This window comes from Ranitomeya imitator, chromosome 4, assembly GCF_032444005.1.
Source record: "Ranitomeya imitator isolate aRanImi1 chromosome 4, aRanImi1.pri, whole genome shotgun sequence".
Lineage (NCBI taxonomy): Eukaryota > Metazoa > Chordata > Amphibia > Anura > Dendrobatidae > Ranitomeya > Ranitomeya imitator.
The window spans coordinates 335,873,588-335,890,948 of record NC_091285.1 but is presented as its reverse complement, the minus strand read 5'-3'; the positions used below and the strand labels follow the sequence as shown (position 1 = coordinate 335,890,948).

General features: G+C 42.8%; 1 protein-coding gene across 3 annotated transcripts in view; it reads left to right on the top strand.

The window, feature by feature from the left end:
- ZBED4 (zinc finger BED-type containing 4) overlaps positions 1-17,361 on the top strand; it is a 131,826-nt gene that overhangs the window by 30,217 nt on the left and 84,248 nt on the right. For 2 of the 3 annotated variants that reach the window (XM_069764973.1, XM_069764972.1), the window contains one exon: positions 5,894-12,128. The exons of the other annotated variant lie outside the window; for it this stretch is intronic. In XM_069764973.1, coding sequence (XP_069621074.1) covers positions 6,073-9,531 — 3,459 coding nt within the window. In that variant the 5' untranslated portion in view covers positions 5,894-6,072 and the 3' untranslated portion in view covers positions 9,532-12,128. Of the gene's footprint in view, positions 1-5,893; positions 12,129-17,361 lie in introns of those variants that run through there. 3 annotated transcript variants of the gene reach the window in all.

Sequence of the window (17,361 nt, the reverse complement as noted above, 5' to 3'; positions counted from 1 at the left end):
TTGATTTTTTTTTTTCGCTCCCCTTCTTCCCAGAGCCATAACTTTTTTTTATTTTTCTGTCGATATGGCCATGTGAGGGCTTATTTTGTGTGGGACAAGTTGTACTGTTGAATGACATCATTGGTTTTACGATATTGTGTACTCAAAAAAGAAAAAAAAATTCCTAGTGCAGTGAAATTAAAAAAAAAAAAAAAAAAAAGGGCAATTCCGCAACTGCTTATTGGATTTTTTTTTTTTTTTACCATGTGCACCAAATGCTAAAACTGACCTTCCATTCTCCAGGTCATAACGAGTTCATAGACACCAAACTTGTCTAGGTTCTTTTTTAAGGGGTGAAAAAAAAAATCCAAAGTTTGTTTAAAATAAAAAAAAATTGCATCCTTTTCTGAGACCTGTAGCTTCTCCATTTTTCATGATCTCGGGTTGGGTGAAGACTTATTTTTTGCATGCCCAGCTGACGTTCTTAACGATACCATTTTGGTGTAGATACGATCTTTTGGTCACCCGTTATTGCATTTTAATGCAATGTTGCTGCGACCAGTAAAACGTAATACTGACGTTTTGACTTTTTTTGTTACGCCAGTTAGCAATTGGGTGATTTGAACTTTTTACTTATATATATATATATATATATATATATATATATATATATATATATATATATATATATATATATATATATATATATATATATATATACACACACAAGCTTTTTTTGTTGTTTTTTTTTACTTTTTGCATGCCTCAATAGTCTCCATAGGAGACTAGACGCTGCAATAACCCGATCGGCTCAGCTACATACAGGCGATTATCAGATCACCTGTATGTAGCAGAATTGTGGACTTGCTATGAGCACCGACCACCGGGTGGCGTTCATGGCAATCCGGCAATGACAACCACAGGGGTCTCCTGCAGACCCCGGGTTGTCATACCAACACCCGGTCATGTGACACAGGCGCTCATAGCAATCTGGCAATGACAACCATAGAGGCCTGCAGGAGACCTCTGGTTGTCATGCCAACCCATCGGTGACAGACCACTCCAGCAAGCGATTCTCTGGTTTCCTGTGATGTGAACAGAGGAGCTCCTTCTTTTTCTAAGCCGAACTGTGGGGAGCCGACTCAGTCAGCATGACAGAAAGCACTGCTCTGTTGACGTGAAATGCAGCAGGAGTCACCACCTGAGCTGGGAAAGATCATTGCTGGGCAGAACAGGCATGTTAGCAGCTACCTTCCGTTAAGTTATTGGTCCCAATGCAAAAAAATAACCAAAGTTCTGGAAAACCCTTCAATATTAAATGACCATAGCCCTAAAATAGCAAAACTGATCATTAAAAAGCATCTTTGGTAAACTTACAAGCCGGAAGCCTTTTTTGAAAAATGAGTTATCCTCTTGTAAGAACTTTGCAGAAGAAGCTTTTAATTGCCTAGAGGATGATCGCACCCCTGCTCTGTTAACCATTGAGCAATTTGAAACTATTGGCACCAGTGCTTCAGTCTAACAATGGAGAGACTTACTTTCTAAATGTCAGTCTATTGCAATTTGTGCTAAAAGCATTGCTCCACATATGTTTATGTATTTGAGACCCTTAGGGTACCGTCACACTATACGATTTACCTACGATCACGACCAGCGATACGACCTGGCCGTGATCGTAGGTAAATCGTAGTGTGGTCGCTGGAGAGCTGTCACACAGACAGCTCTCCAGCGACCAACGATGCCGGTAACCAGGGTAAACATCGGGTTACTAAGCGCAGGACCGCGCTTAGTAACCCGATGTTTACCCTGGTTACCAGCGTAAAAAAAACAAACAGCACATACTTACATTCCGGTGTCCGTCAGGTCCCTTGCCGTCTGCTTCCCGCACTCACTGACTGCCGGCCGTAAAGTGAAAGCCCAGCACAGCGGTGACGTCACCGCTGTGCTCTGCTTTCAGTTTACGGCCGGCAGTCAGTGAGTGCGGGAAGCAGACGGCAAGGGACCTGACGGACACCGGAATGTAAGTATGTGCTGTTTGTTTTTTTTTTTTACATTTACGCTTGTAACCAGGGTAAACATCGGGTTACTAAGCGCGGCCCTGCGCTTAGTAACCCGATGTTTACCCTGGTTACAAGCGAACGCATCGCTAGATCGCATCGCTAGATCGGTGTCACACACACCGATCTAGCGATGACAGCGGGAGATCCAGCGACGAAAGAAAGTTCCAAACGATCTGCTACGACGTACGATTCTCAGCAGGATCCCTGATCGCTGCTGCGTGTCAGACACAGCGATATCGTAACGATATCGCTGGAACGTCACGAATCGTACCGTCGTAGCGATCGAAATGGCACTGTGTGACGGTACCCTTAGAGTGCCTCTGCTTGATGATGGGGCACATCTTTGTAGGGAAATGAGTGTGGCTTAAAGGGAATCTGTCGCCTACTCTTTCGTATATAAGCTTCGGCCACCGACTTCAGGGTCTTATCTACAGCATTCTGTAATGTTGTAGATAAGCCCACGATGTAACCTGAAAGAGAAGAAAAACAAGTTGGATTATACTCACCTGGGGGGGCAGTACAGTGCAGTCCGGCGCCTCCCATCTTCATACAGTGTCGTCCTCTTCTTTGCTTCCTGCCGCGGCTCCTGTGCAGGCGTACTGATTTACCCTGTTGAGGGCAGAGCAAAGTACTGCAGTGCGCAGTGCCGGAGCCGCAGCAGGAAGCAAAGAGGACATCATCATATGAAGATGGGAGTCGCCAGACCTGCGACACCAACCGGACCAGGACCGCCCGCAGGTGAGTATAATCTAACTTGTCTGTCTTATCTTTTAGGTTACATTGGGGGGGGGGCTTATCTACAACATTACAGAATGCTGTAGATAAGCCCCTAACGGCGGTAGCCGCAGCTTATATACGAAAAAGTAGGTGACCCATTCACTTTAATACGTGATGCAGTGTGCCAAAACTTGACAGTCTAAAATGCACCAAATTTGTTATCCAACATGAGCCACTCTGATGAGTTTGGCACATTTTTCTTTTAAGTGAACAGTCTTGTTAAAATGATGCAGTATTGGTAATGTGTAGTGATGAGTGAATATACTCATTATTTGAGATTTCCTGAGCACGCTCTGGTGTTCTCCGAGCAATTTTTAGTGCTCGGAAATTTGGTTTTCATCGCTGCAGCTGAATGATTTACATCTGTTAGCCAGCATAAGTACATGTGGGGGTTGCCTGGTTGCTAGGGAATCCCCATATGTAATCAAGCTGGCTAACAGATATAAATCATTCAGCTAAGGTGAGGAAAACTAAAACTCCGAGCACTTACAAATACTCGGAGGACCCCTGGGCATGCTCGAGAAATCTCGAGTAACGAGTATATTCGCTCATCACTAGTAATGTGTGTAATTTGCATACAAAACACTATCTGCAATAATAAAATGGCTAGTTTTATACCACAGTCTTAATTAAATGCTCACTGGAGAATGATGCTCCAAATTCATTAAGAGGCACACATCACTTAATAAATTCTGCACAACTTATCAGTAATGTGTGCCTTTTTGCACCTTGTTATGAATGCTGTTATAGTCAAGAGACTGGAGTAGGATTTCTGGCATAGAAAACACCAGCACTAATGCAGTATAGAGTGGGCGTCGCTTTGGTTACTCATTTTAGGGAAGCTGCTTCAAACTGATTTAAAAATTGCAACATTTTTGTGCAACTCTGCAGGGCTCAAAAAAATCTGCAACTTTTCAAAAGCATTTTACACCAGTATTCTGGCAAAAAAAATTGCCGCCATAATCTTAAGGTCTAGACAACGATGCCGATCGCTGCAGCGTCGCTGGAGAGCTGTCACACAGACAGCTCTCCAGCGACCAACTATGCGAAGTCCCTGGTAACCAGGGTAAACATCGGGTTACTAAGCGCAGGGCCGCGCTTAGTAACCCGATGTTTACCCTGGTTACCAGTGCTAATGTAAAAAAAAAAAAACACTACATACTTACATTCCGGTGTCTGTCCCCCGTCGCTGTGCTTTCCTGCACTGACTGTGAGCGCCGGCTGGCCGTAAAGCACAGCGGTGACGTCACCGCTGTAATCTGCTTCACGGCTGGCCGGCGCTGAGGGCCAGGGACGCGACAGACACTGGAATGTAAGTATGAAGTGTTTTTTGTTTTTTTTTTTACGTTTACACTGGTAACCAGGGTAAACATCGGGTTACTAAGCGCGGCCCTGCGCTTAGTAACCCAATGTTTACCCTGGTTACCAGTGAAGACATCGCTGAATCGACATCACACACGCCGATTCAGCGATGTCTGCTGCAGATCCAGCGACGAAATAAAGTTCTGGACTTTCTGCTCCGACCAACGATGTCACAGCAGGATCCAGAACGCTGCTGCGTGTCAAACACAACGATATCGCTATCCAGGACGCTGCAACGTCACGGATCGCTAGCGATATCGTTGTGAAGTTGGTCAGTGTGAAGGTACCTTTAGTACAGAGACATAGAGAAAAGGAAATTGTTTTGTCCTGTGAAGTAAATAACGTCTTGGTTTTCTCATTAGTAGTACACTCCATGGCCTAAATTCATCAAAACTCTTTTCCTTTTTTTTTTTTTTTTCCTCACCTCAGTCTTAATGAGGAGCGTGGTGGAGTCAGATGCTTCTGATTCATTAAGAGGGGCTTGCCTTATAATGGATCAGGAGCATCTAACAATTGTTGTGCCCTTCACAGATATCTGGCAGCGTAAAGAACACGACAGCATGTCATAAATTTGAGCTGTGGCATCATGCCCCCGTTGCACTCCAGTTCAGCTTTTTTTAGTAGAGATTAGTTGCAAAATGGTTGCACAACTCTGATTTCCGCAAAAATGTTGTGACATTTCAAACCTTTTGACAGTAGTCTTGATGAATTTGGGCCAATATTTCGAGCCTGGATTGCACAGTGAGGATGGATAGATAGATAGATAGATAGATATCGAAAATAAAATCCAGAAAATCGCATTGTATAAATTATATAAAATTATTTGCATTTTGCAGTGAGAAATAAGTATTTGATCCCTCTGGAAAACAAGGGATATTATAGACTGTTCGTGTTCATGTCTTTGTCAGTGGGCAAACTTGCAAAATCAGCAAGGGATCAAATTATTATTTCCTTCACTGTATAGTTTGAGAGGGAGCAAAAGGTTAAACAGAATTTGTCATTAGGGGCACTAATACTGTGGGATCTAAGGGAAGACTGTAGCGGTATAAGGCAACACTTCACTTCTAATTAAGAAATATCATTCTTTGGCACATTTTAAGACAGTCTATTCTTGTTTAGAGTCTAAAAACGAGACCATTTAAACGTAAAGGAAATTTGTCATCAGATTAATTCAGTCCAAACCACAGGCAGCATGAATGAGATGTTGGCTGTACATTTGTGGAGAAGTATGTTTTACTATGAAAAACTACACTTTTTCAGATTGAACTTTCTTTGAAAAGTTGGCCTTCGACCCATGTGTGTGTCAGCCTGCTTCTGCTCTGACCTGCTCTCATAGACTGATGGATCTTTTCGTATGTATGTATGGATGTATGTATGGTGAAGCCAGCCAGGGACCAGCCCCAGATACATTTTATGGGAAACAGCCCTCAGCCCTCTTTTTCCCTTTTTAACCCTCTTTCCCTTTTTAATGTTTACTTTTGATGAGATGCATAAAATATTTTACTCAAACTGGAAATTACAGGCTTGTTGTGTCTAATTTGTAAAGTCCAAAATCAATCAAGCATTAGTTTAAAGTGTTTATTTTTATTTATTTTTTCCCTTCCTGTTTTTTTTTTTTCATCCTGTAAAATAAGGCTTAGGAAAAATGACTTCTATGTTTTGATAATGTACACTATTATCTGTTTTACTTAGTGATCTATTTTCTTCCCTTCTAGGCAAGCTTATTTATTGCAATTCTGCAAATGGCAAAAATACTCAAACAGAAAAGAATCAGATGATACTTCAACATAGAAAGCCTAAAAGAATGCCTGTACGGACCAAACTTACTACAACATTCTGCTGAAATTGGATGACCTGTTTTTAGCTTTACTAGAATAATTTTCAGTTTTAAGTGATGGCAAAGGAGGCCTCTGTTAATACTGAACATAATCTCACAATGGAAAAAATTAATGCTATAAAAGTTGAAGATGATGATGAAATGGTTAGTGGTGATGATCAAGTGCAGATCAAGATGGAGGCAGATGGTATCAAACAAGCTGAAAGTGGCGATGAACAAGACGACCAAGAACAACATTGTGCAGATACCTCACACAACTTATCAAATGAGAACGAGGAAGATTATGGTGTTCTGTTTTCACAGTACACTACCAGTCTCTATGATGCAGCAATGGAGGCTGTTACACAGAGCATAATTACAAACAAAAATATGAGTAACCGAAAAAAGTCCCCAGCTTGGAATCATTTCTTTATTTCACCTCGGGACAGTACCAAAGCTATATGCATGTACTGCATGAAAGAGTTCAGCAGGGGCAAGAACGAAAAAGATCTAAGTACCAGTTGTTTGATGCGACATGTAAGGAGAGCACATCCCAGAGTTCTTGTCTCAGAAAATGGAAATATGCCAAGCATATCATACTCCCCTCCTACCTTAGTACTACCTCTGCAGCCTGCTGATGTTGTGGATAACATTGCAACCCCAACAAAAATGAGGAAACTCAAAATATCTCCTCCTGAAAAAATGGTAGAGGAACCTTTATCTGTGCTCTCTTCTGATGAAATCTCCTCAGACGTGTCCGTATCTGAAAAAAATGTGAAAGAAGAAGTTACCGTTTCTCCTTCACCTTTACCAAATAATCAGAGTGACGAAGCTGTCGAAAATGTCACAGAAAAGCAAATGTCTATTCAAAAAAATTCATCAGGTTCTAGGAGAAGATCTGCCGTTTGGAAACACTTTTATTTGTCACCACTGGATAATTCTAAAGCAGTTTGTATCCACTGCATGAATGAATTTAGCAGAGGAAAGAATGGAAAAGATCTGGGTACCAGCTGTCTCATAAGGCACATGTGGAGAGCTCATCGGTCAATTGTTTTACAAGAAAATAGTGGTGGCACAAACTTACCCCCTCCATATTCAATCCCACCTACATTGTTGCCATCTCTCTTATCAACAGATAGTGATGTTATTTCCACTTCAGTTTCTCCAGGAAAAAATTGGAAGGAAGCAATTTCCGTTCCCTCCTCCCCTGAAAGAGTTTCAGAAGACGTTCAGTACATTGTCCCTAATGATGAATTGATTGACGGCAGGGCAGCAGTTTTGCATTCTTCAGAAAATATTGGTGAAGCGTCTGTATCTTCGCCTGAAAAACGTAACTGTCACAAATCAGTTGTGTACGACTCTCCTCTTTTCTTTCAGCAGAATAAGAAGGCTATGAAACGATTGAAGTCTGAGGTTTGGCATCATTTTACATTATCGCCTACTGACAACCTGAAGGCCGTGTGTAGATATTGTAACTGCATGATCAGCAGAGGTAAAAAGGGAGATCTAGGCACTAGCTGCTTAATGAGACATCTTTATAGACGACATCCCGAAATAGTTTTAAACCAAAAAAGCTTTGACATTAGTCTTGCAAATTCTCCGTATGCTACCTTGGCATCTGCAGAATGCTCATCCTCAAAAGTTATTGAGCTTTCAACTGCTGCACCTCATGATAATCCAATAATTTTTCCATCAAACAGCAAAAAGACCTCAAAACTGTGGAATCATTTCTCAATTTGTTCTGCAGATTCAACTAAAGTTATATGTATGCACTGTGGGCGCACAATAAGCAGAGGGAAAAAGCCAACAAATTTAGGCACCAGTTGTCTCCTGAGGCACCTGCAGAGGTTCCACAGCAATGTGTTACAGAACAATGGTGTTTCAGAAGCCTTACCGTCTGCTGATGGTCACATGCAAGTCAACACTGGTTTGACAGCCGTCTCTTTCGATGAAACCAATGATAAGTTCAGTGACATGCATCCTGTTGCCAAAAAAATCACTAGTCTTGTAGCGGAAATGATTGCACTTGATCTTCAACCATACTCTTTTGTAGATAATGTTGGTTTTAATAGACTTCTTGAATACCTGCAACCTCAATATTCATTACCATCTCCATCATACTTTTCTAGGATGGCAATACCAGATATGTATGAAAATGTGAAGCACATAATTGTCTCCCATCTTAAAGAAGCTGAGTGTGGCATGATCCATTTTACTGCAGGAATCTGGATGAGCAGTCAGACACGGGAATATTTAACACTTACTGCTCACTGGGTTACCTTTGACTCTTCATTCAAGCCACACAGTGAAGATTACCACTGTTCTGCACTTCTACACGTCTCTCAGATTGATTGTGATTACAATGCCTTGAGTGTCCAAAAGCATCTAGAGTACTTGTGGGAGTCTTGGATAACCTCATACGGCCTTCAAATGGGCATCACTGTAACAGGTAATCATAGCATAGGAAAAACCCTAAATGAAAGTGATCACTCTAGTGTCGAATGTTTTGGGCACACCGTTGACTTAATTGTAAATGAAGCTATTAAGAGTCAAAGAATGGTCCAAAACCTTCTGAGCATTGCACGAAAAATTTGTGAACGTGTTCACAGATCAACAAAGGCAAAGGAAAAATTGGCGGAATTGCAAAAGGAATACGGGTTGCCTCAACATCAGTTAATTCAAGATGTTCCTTCAAAGTGGAATACATCATTTCACATGTTAGAACGTTTAATTGAGCAAAAAAGAGCCATTGATGAGCTGTCAATTGAGTGCAACTTCAGGGAGTTGATAAGTTGTGATCAGTGGGAAGTCATTCAGTCTGTTTGCCATGCATTGAAACCTTTTGAGGCTGCTAGTAAAGAAATGAGCATGCACACAGCTACTCTAAGTCAGGTAATTCCAATGATCCACATTCTAAACCGAAAGGTAGAAATGCTGTTTGAAGAAACAATGGGCATAGACACCATGCTTAAGTCTCTGAAGGAGGCCATGGTTTGTCGCCTGTCGTCAACACTTCACGATCCAAGATACATTTTTGCCACTCTTCTAGACCCTCGGTACAAAGCATCCCTATTTGCTGAAGAGGAAGCTGAGGAATATAAACTTGGATTAATCAGGGAACTGGAAATACTAAACTCTACCTCAGATGATACACCTGTTGTCAACGGGTGTACCAAGCATTCACCACCCAACCATAAGGATGACAATATCTGGTCACTTATGGCCAACATGAAAAGATCCAAGAATTTAAAGGAGAAATTGCCTGAAGACATTGTGTTAGCTTATCTAGAAGAAGAAGTGCTTGAGCATAACTGTGATCCACTAACGTATTGGAACTTGAAAAAATCCTCTTGGCCAGTTTTGTCAAAATTGGCAGTGCGATTTCTTGGCTGTCCGCCAAGTGTCATTCCTTCCGAGAAACTCTTTAACACCTCAAACGAAAGTGGCAGTTTTAATCAGTCTAGGTTAATGATGGAACACTTTGAGCAGCTAATATTTTTAAAGGTTAATCTCCCGTTGATTTGCTTTCAGTATTGAAACAGTCAGGTGAAAATTCTTGTTGCTTAACGAATTACTGAATTTTGTATGTAATGGTAAATTGCTCCCTTTGGGGCCATGTATGACATTTAAGTGACTGTAGTTTTCTATTGTGTCACAATGTTTTGCTTTAAAATCTTGTCTTCATGTGCCTTACTCAGTTCTTCAGGCAGCCAGACCTTGTATAATTTTCTATCACTCTACAAAAAACTAGTCTTCTCATATCTAGGAAATTGTTTTGTCTTCAGAATTGTAAATGCATATGTAAAAATTTTAGACTGGGGAGAAGATGTAAACAATTTTATTCTGTAGTTTTATTTCAAGTATGTACAAAATGGAAAGGTACTGTATTTTATCACAATTCTTTGAAATGGTGTGTTTTATTTTGTGTGTTTTGAATAAAGCGGCATTTATAGTTCAGGTTCTTTCCATTATAGGTGCTAATTTATTGTAGTCTAAAACAGTTTGCATTTTTTTTGTAGCTTAGAATATTTCAAGAAGATTGGAATACGTCAATAGGATCTGCTACCCTTCTAAGCCGTCTATATGGACAATGCCGGTCATAAAAAGCTGAATAAATTGATACCTTGATATCTGTAATCTGACATCTTATGCCTGAAAAATCCACGTTTTTTTTTTAAATATGTAAATCAGCTGTTAAGATCTATGGGTTGTTCACTGATCTCCCTGAGAATCTGCCTCCAGAGATTATTTTAACCCTTTACGACCAATGACTTATATTTGTCATCGGCCTTGTCCTTGCCTTTGATTGGGCTCCGGCGTAGCTTTCCCCACACTTGATGGCTGATTTAAAAAGCCACCAAGTGCCCCGAACAGCTGCATGTGTATCAGAGATCCACCCATGGCTGTTAACAAGTTAAATGCTGCTGTCAATCAATGACTGATTCATTTAACATGTGCTGGCCAGAAGCACGTTACAAGTTCTGCCCATTGGTGTGGTTTTCTTCACGTTACTCCCGTGTATGCCAACCCTTGGCCTACGTTCATAGGAGATTGTGATTTCTGCTATGTATAGCACAGGCGAGATCGCATTGCTGCCCCTCATTTTTGGTCTGTTTGTTTCTAATATCTAATTCATTTCACTCTTGTTACTTGATCTCAGCACCTTTTTCTATATGATTCAAGAAACTATTGTGGCGCATGGCCCCACTAAGTCTTATACCTTTTAAGTACATATATACTTAACATGCACTTTTAATGTATCATGCAAGCTTTTCACATTTGCTTATCAGTACATTATGTGGTAAAATTGATGGTGTCATTCAAAAGTACAACTCGTCCTGCAAAAAAAAAAAAAAAAAGCCCTCATACGGCGGCCATATTGACGGAAAAAGAAAGTTATGGCTTTTCAAAGAAGGGAAGAAAGAACTGAAAATCCTTCAGGGGTGAAATGAAAGGGGACTTTACCAGTGTAAGAAATGTTGATCAGGAGAGAAGACTACAAGTACAAGACATTTAATGACTGCCTCCACAGCTTATTATAAGTAAAAGGGGAAGTTGTCAGAGTATCAGGGAGATCTATGTCCGTCCCAAAGATCTTGACAGCTCCTTTACATATTCAGAAAAATGTAGATTTCTCTGGAATACAATTTTGGATCGCATATATCAAAGCATCATTTTATTCCATGCTTTCCTTAAATAGCGCCATCATAGTCCACAGCTCTTTAGAGATATTATCATTTCTGTCCCCATTGGTGTGTGTGGGTTTCCACTGGGTACCCTAGTTTCCTCCCAAATACGGGGAGATCATGCCAACTTGTAGATGTTGTCCTTGCTGGGATTTGAACCCAGGACACCTGCGCTGTAAACAGTGCTAACCACTGAGCCACCATGCCACCCTTTCATCCAGCTTCGTATTGATCCTACTGACAGATTTCCTTTTAAATTGGGCTCTATTGCTCCAGAACATTGGCCCTGTCCGCCTCCTGTTTGTGATTGAGAAATGTTTACAGCCCTGTCTTTAGTCTCTTGTGCATTTAGTGTTACACAAATGTCAAAGTAAAAAAAAAAAAAAAAAACTATTTGTGGAACACGCAGTGTAGCAGAGGAGACTGACATTTACATTATATGAAATCTACAACTGTTTAATATTCAATGTCACATTAAAAAAAAAAAGATTTTGTGAACTAACACTGATCCTGTGACATTGCCTAACTGGCAGGAATCTTTCTGCACACAAGGCATATCAGCAAGCGCCCAGTACACTCCTTATACCTAGTTTATGATACATTTTCAACTGGTGTTTTTTTTGTTTTGTTTTTTTTTTTTGCTTTACAAAATTATGTAACTGTTTTGGTTGTATATATGGGCTATAAATCAACTTGTTTTATTTTCTAAAATGACTTTTCCACCTTAAATCTACAAATCTAAATGAGTGATTATTTGCTACCCTGGGACATGTCTCATTGGTCTGTTGTATTTTTTTTTTGTTACTGTATATTACCTTTTAACTGTAATTTTGTTCATGATGTACTGAAGTCAGTTTTAATTTTTTTTACATCAATGTATTAGTGTATTTATAAATGGTCAACAGATGTTTCTGAAATTAAACCATTATTTACAGCATTTTGGACTAATTTATGGCAAGTTTGTGGTTTTTATTTGTTTGCATGGGCAGTGATTATTTAATGAATCAAGTCACTATCATCAGGATAGTTGATGGCTTAAAGTATACCTGAAGCTTTATATTTGCTGTTGTAAAAAAGAAATTGCAGCATTCACCCGGTCATAAAATTCAGACTTTATTTTCAAATGGCTAAAAGGAATGACATGGTAGGGCATGCACGCCTATGTATCGAAAACAGCTGGTTCACACAGAGCAAGTTCTTTTTCCTGGTCCCAAGTACCATCCAGGTAGCATTCCTGTGTATTACTTGTCAGGGCAAACCACACTCATCCATTTAAAAGCACTTGGATAGATAAAACTATAAAGCTTACAAAATATTATGAAAATAAGCACCTCGTATAACCGGGGACAAATATGATACATTATGAAAATATATACACTATCGTTATAGAAATGCACGCAATGATTGCGCTAATTCATACCTAGAGCACTGAGTGCATCAGTACATGTAATCCAATATGTCTCCCTTTGTGGAAGAAGTGTGTGTCTATCCACTGAAGACTCATCCTTTAAAATGTATTCAATACTAGCAAACTTAAGTTTTTTTTTTTGTTTGTTTTTTTAATCACTACTGTAATTATTCCTGAAGCTACTTTATTTAGGTTGGGTTTACTGAAACCTGTATAGTGAGCGTGTATGTTCCTTCATTATATAGTGAGTAGTGTTGAGCGATACCTTCCGATATCGGAAAGTATCGGTATCGGTTTGGATCGGCCGATATTCAAAAAATATCGGATATCGCCGATACCGATACCCGATCCCAATGCAAGTCAATGGGACCAAAATATCGGAATTAAAATAAACCCTTTCTTTCCTTGTAGGTTCATTCTACATGAAGGAAAACAACTAAGAATAATGTAGGATGTATGGGGGAGGTGGCGGAGACATTAAAGGCAATGAGGATTAGTCCAATCAAACAGAATAGCATGTTTTTTTTTTTTAAAGACGTTCGGATTGAAAAAGATATTGACTATGTAAATTTTTTTTATTTTGTCAGATATTGATGTTTCACTATTCCACGCCCTTCCCCTTCTTTTTTTTCTTTTTTTTTTTTTCTTTTCCCACACTTTCATCTTCATCATCATCAGCATCTTTGACATCAACTTCTTCACCTTATTCATCTTCTTCTTCATCTTCTACCTATTTTTTTTTTTTTATTACATTCTTCATATTCATTTTCTTCAACTATTATTATTCTTCCTATTCTACATATTCTTTTTATTCCACTGTTATTATTCTTCCTATTCTACTTCTTCATCATATTCTCATTTGTGACAGGCATTCCCGTAGTTGTTATCTATAAAAGTTGGAAGATTACACCTTCCGTTCTGCCAGTCACAAAAGTTACATTTGTCCGCGTTCAGTTTGGCCTGCAGCATCAGGCTTTATCCAGGGGCACCACGAGGAGGAACTGACTCACCCCCATACACTGCTTAGTCTTCTTCTGCATATAATTTAGATAATATCTTTTGCTCTGATATTAAGTCTTATGCTTAATGTTCTTCTGCTCTTTGTTCTGCAGCCTCTTGTTCTTCTGCTTCTCGGTCTTCCATGTTGTCGTCTCCAGGGTCGTCGTCTCCAGTGTCGTCATCTCCGCCGTCGTCGTCTCAGCCGTCGTCGTCTCCGCCGTCGTCGTCGTCGGGGTGGTCTTCCGGGTTGTCGACGTTAGGGTCTTCAACTTGGAAATGTAGCAGAAGGTACAAGAAGGCTGAGAAAATGCCAAGAACCAGCTGATGGAACTGGAACTCGGATGGCTACCCGAAGGTTCAAGAGCCTATGGAACTACCGAGGACCAGCTGACGTTACTGGAACCCGGTTACTAAGCAGGAGGTACCCGTGCTAAAAAGCACTACCAAGGACCGCCTGACGTTGGCGGAACTCTGATACCCAGAAGGAGGCACCTAAGCCAAAGGCTCTGCCCGGAACCAGATGACGTTACTGGAACCAGGATGGGGAGCAGAAGGTACAAGAGCAAAAGACACTGCCGAGAACCAGCTGACGGTGCTGGAACCAGGTGGTGGACCCGAAGGCCCACAGGAGAGGAGAGAACAGCTAGGCCGCGAGGCAGCCGCAGTTACCGAACCCCAACAGTCCTACAGGGGGAGCTGGGCCTACTGGCACTACAGAACCAGCCTTGAGTACCAGTTCACGCAGCCCACATAGGAAGCTCCTAAACTGGAGGCACCCTGGAGTTGGCTAACTCGACCGCCCCACGACGGGGCAAGCATAGGCATCTCAGTGAAGTTGACACAACCCGGAAACAGCTGACGGTGCTGAAACCAGGCTTGGCACGAGGGAGTACCTGTGACAAGAACACTGCCGAGAACCAGCTGGCGGTGCTGGAACCCGGATGCGTTGCCCCAGTGTGCAAGAGCCAATGGCACGACCGAGGACCAGCTGACGGTGCTGGAACCCGGTTACTAAGCTGTAGGTGCCCGCGCTTAAAAGCACTACCAAGGACCGCCTGGCGTTGGCGGAACTCGGATACCCAGGAGGAGGCACCTAAGCCAAAGGCTCGGCCCGGAACCAGCTGACGGTGCTGGAACCAGGTGGTGGACCCCAAGGCCCACAGGAGAGGAGAGAACAGCTAGGCCGCGAGGCAGCCGCAGTAACCGAACCCCAACAGTCCTACAGGGGGAGCTGGGCCTACTGGCACTACAGAACCAGCCTTGACTACCAGTTCACGCAGCCCACATAGGAAGCTCCTAAACTGGAGGCACCCTGGAGTTGGCTAACTCGACCGCCCCACGACGGGGCAAGCATAGGCGTCTCAGTGAAGTTGACACAACCCGGAAACAGCTGACGGTGCTGAAACCAGGCTTGGCACGAGGGAGTACCTGTGACAAGAACACTGCCGAGAACCAGCTGGCGGTGCTGGAACCCGGATGCGTTGCCTTGCCTATTAAAGATTGTCTTCCTAGAGCCCCAACTAGCGGTGTTGGAGCAAAGGGTAAGCAGGGGGAGATGAGTGTAGGCCGAAGCCTGCACTGGAGGCAGCTTTGTGTCTGCGTTGCGTTTGCAGGACACTTTGCCGGCTACACACTGGGGGAACAGCTGGCGTTGCTGAACCCCACTAACACAATGGCGTGTGTTTTTATCTGTGCAGCTAGCACTTGCGGGCAAAAACTAGCGATGTTAGAGCCCGTGTTGAAGCAGGAGGAGGAGGAGAGGAGTAGAGTGTAGGCCGAAGCCTAGTTGAACCAATTTCAAAGGAAACCTTTAACCCCCCCCTCAGGTGTTACAAAGTACAAGAGACACACCTTGTGCAGTATTAATGCTGCACAAGTGAAAGGTTGCTCTATTAATTTGTCTACTTGCACACGCTGAATGAAAGACATACACAATTTACCCCATTCTACAGTCAAACTGTAGTGGATGCGTGACTTGGTTTTTTGATGAGACGCAGCACAGGTGTCCAAAATAACGCCTTGGTGCTTGGCGCAGCTTCCTGAGCGTTGTTATTTGCTGTACAGGAGTCTGCGCTCTTGTGTTATCCCTTGGCAATGCCCTGTTAGCGCTGCCCATCTTATGACATCATTTCATGTTGGCCGGTGCGGTTAACGATGGCCATAAATCCCAGACCCACAGTGTCTTTTCATAAAGCCACACTGCGGTGCTGGGATTCGTGGCCTTGAGCAGTAAATATTTTGGCCGCTCACACACGTCCTTACACCTGCTTCAGACTGGGCGGCCTCTGCTGATCCCTTCTCGCATGCCGCGGCCATGAGGCTGCACAGTCTGAAGAAGGCGGAAGGAGATGAGTTAAGACAGGCGAAGATATGCACTGCTCGTGCCCATCAATCACACCCTCGCAGTCAAAATAATTAAGACAACGAGGAGCATTTTATTCAGGCAGGGCGGACGAACAGGCGCAAGTAGCCAACCAATGATGTCAGAAGACGGGAAGCGCTACCAAGGGGGGTGCTGCGTATCATTAGAAAGGAAAGTCACACCTCAGGGACAGTGGAATGGTCTCAAAGAGACACATTTTGTACATGTTGAGTTCCACGTGGGCAAGGAGAAAACATCAGCCACCTTGTACAAATGCAGCAGTACTGCTGTACAAGGTGGCTGTTATACATAGAAACACCTGGGGGTGGGGGCCAGGCTCCCTTCAATTTCAGTTCATGTGCCTGCGTGGCGTTTGCAGGTCACGTTGCAAGCTGCACAGCAGGGGAACAGCTGGCGGTGCTGAACCCCACTAACACATTGGCTGGTGTTTTTCTCTGTGCAGCTAGCATTTCCGGGCAAAAACTAGCGGTGTTTGAGCCCAAGGTCAGCAGGAGGAGGAGAGGAGCAAAGTGTAGGCCGAAGCCTGCACTGGTGGCAGCTTTTGGTCGGTTGTGCCAGCGTGGCTTGTGCTGGACACGATGCCGGCTACACAGCGGGGGAACAGCTGGCGGTGCTGAACCCCACTAACACATTGGCTGGTGTTTTTCTCTGTGCAGCTAGCATTTCCGGGCAAAAACTAGCGTTGTTAGAGCCCAGGGTCAGCAGGAGGAGGAGAGGAGCAGAGTGTAGGCCGAAGCCTAGTTGAACCAATTTCAAAGGTTACCTTTAACCAGGTGTTACAAAGTACAAGAGCCACTCCTTCTGCAGCATTAATGCTGCACAAGTAAAAGGTTGCTCTATTAATTTTTCTACTTGCACAAGCTGAATGCAACACGTAGACTATTTAGCCCATTATACTGTTAATCAGTAGTGGAGGCGTGACTTGTCTTTTTAAAGAAAAGCAGCACAGGTGTCGAAAACAACACCTTTTTGCATGGGCGCAGCTTCCTGAGCGTTGTTAGTTGCTGTACAGGAGTCTGCGCTCTTGTGATCCTTTGGCCATGCGCTGTGAGCGCTTCCTGTCTTATGACCTCATTTCATGTTGGCCGTTGCGGTTAGCGATAGACATGAATCCCAGACCCACAGTGTGTTTTTAAAAAATCACACTGCGGTGCTGGGATTCGTGCCCTGGTGCACTAAATATGTTTGCCGCTCACACATGTCCTTACACCTGCTTCAGACTGGGCGGCCTCATCTGATCCCTTATCGCCTGCCGCGGCCATGAGGACACCCAGTCTGAAGAAGGCGGAAGGAGATGAGTGAACACAGGCAAACATATCCACTGCACATGCCCATCAATCACACCCTCGCTGTCCAAAAAAATAAGACACCGTGGGGCGTTGTTTCGAGCA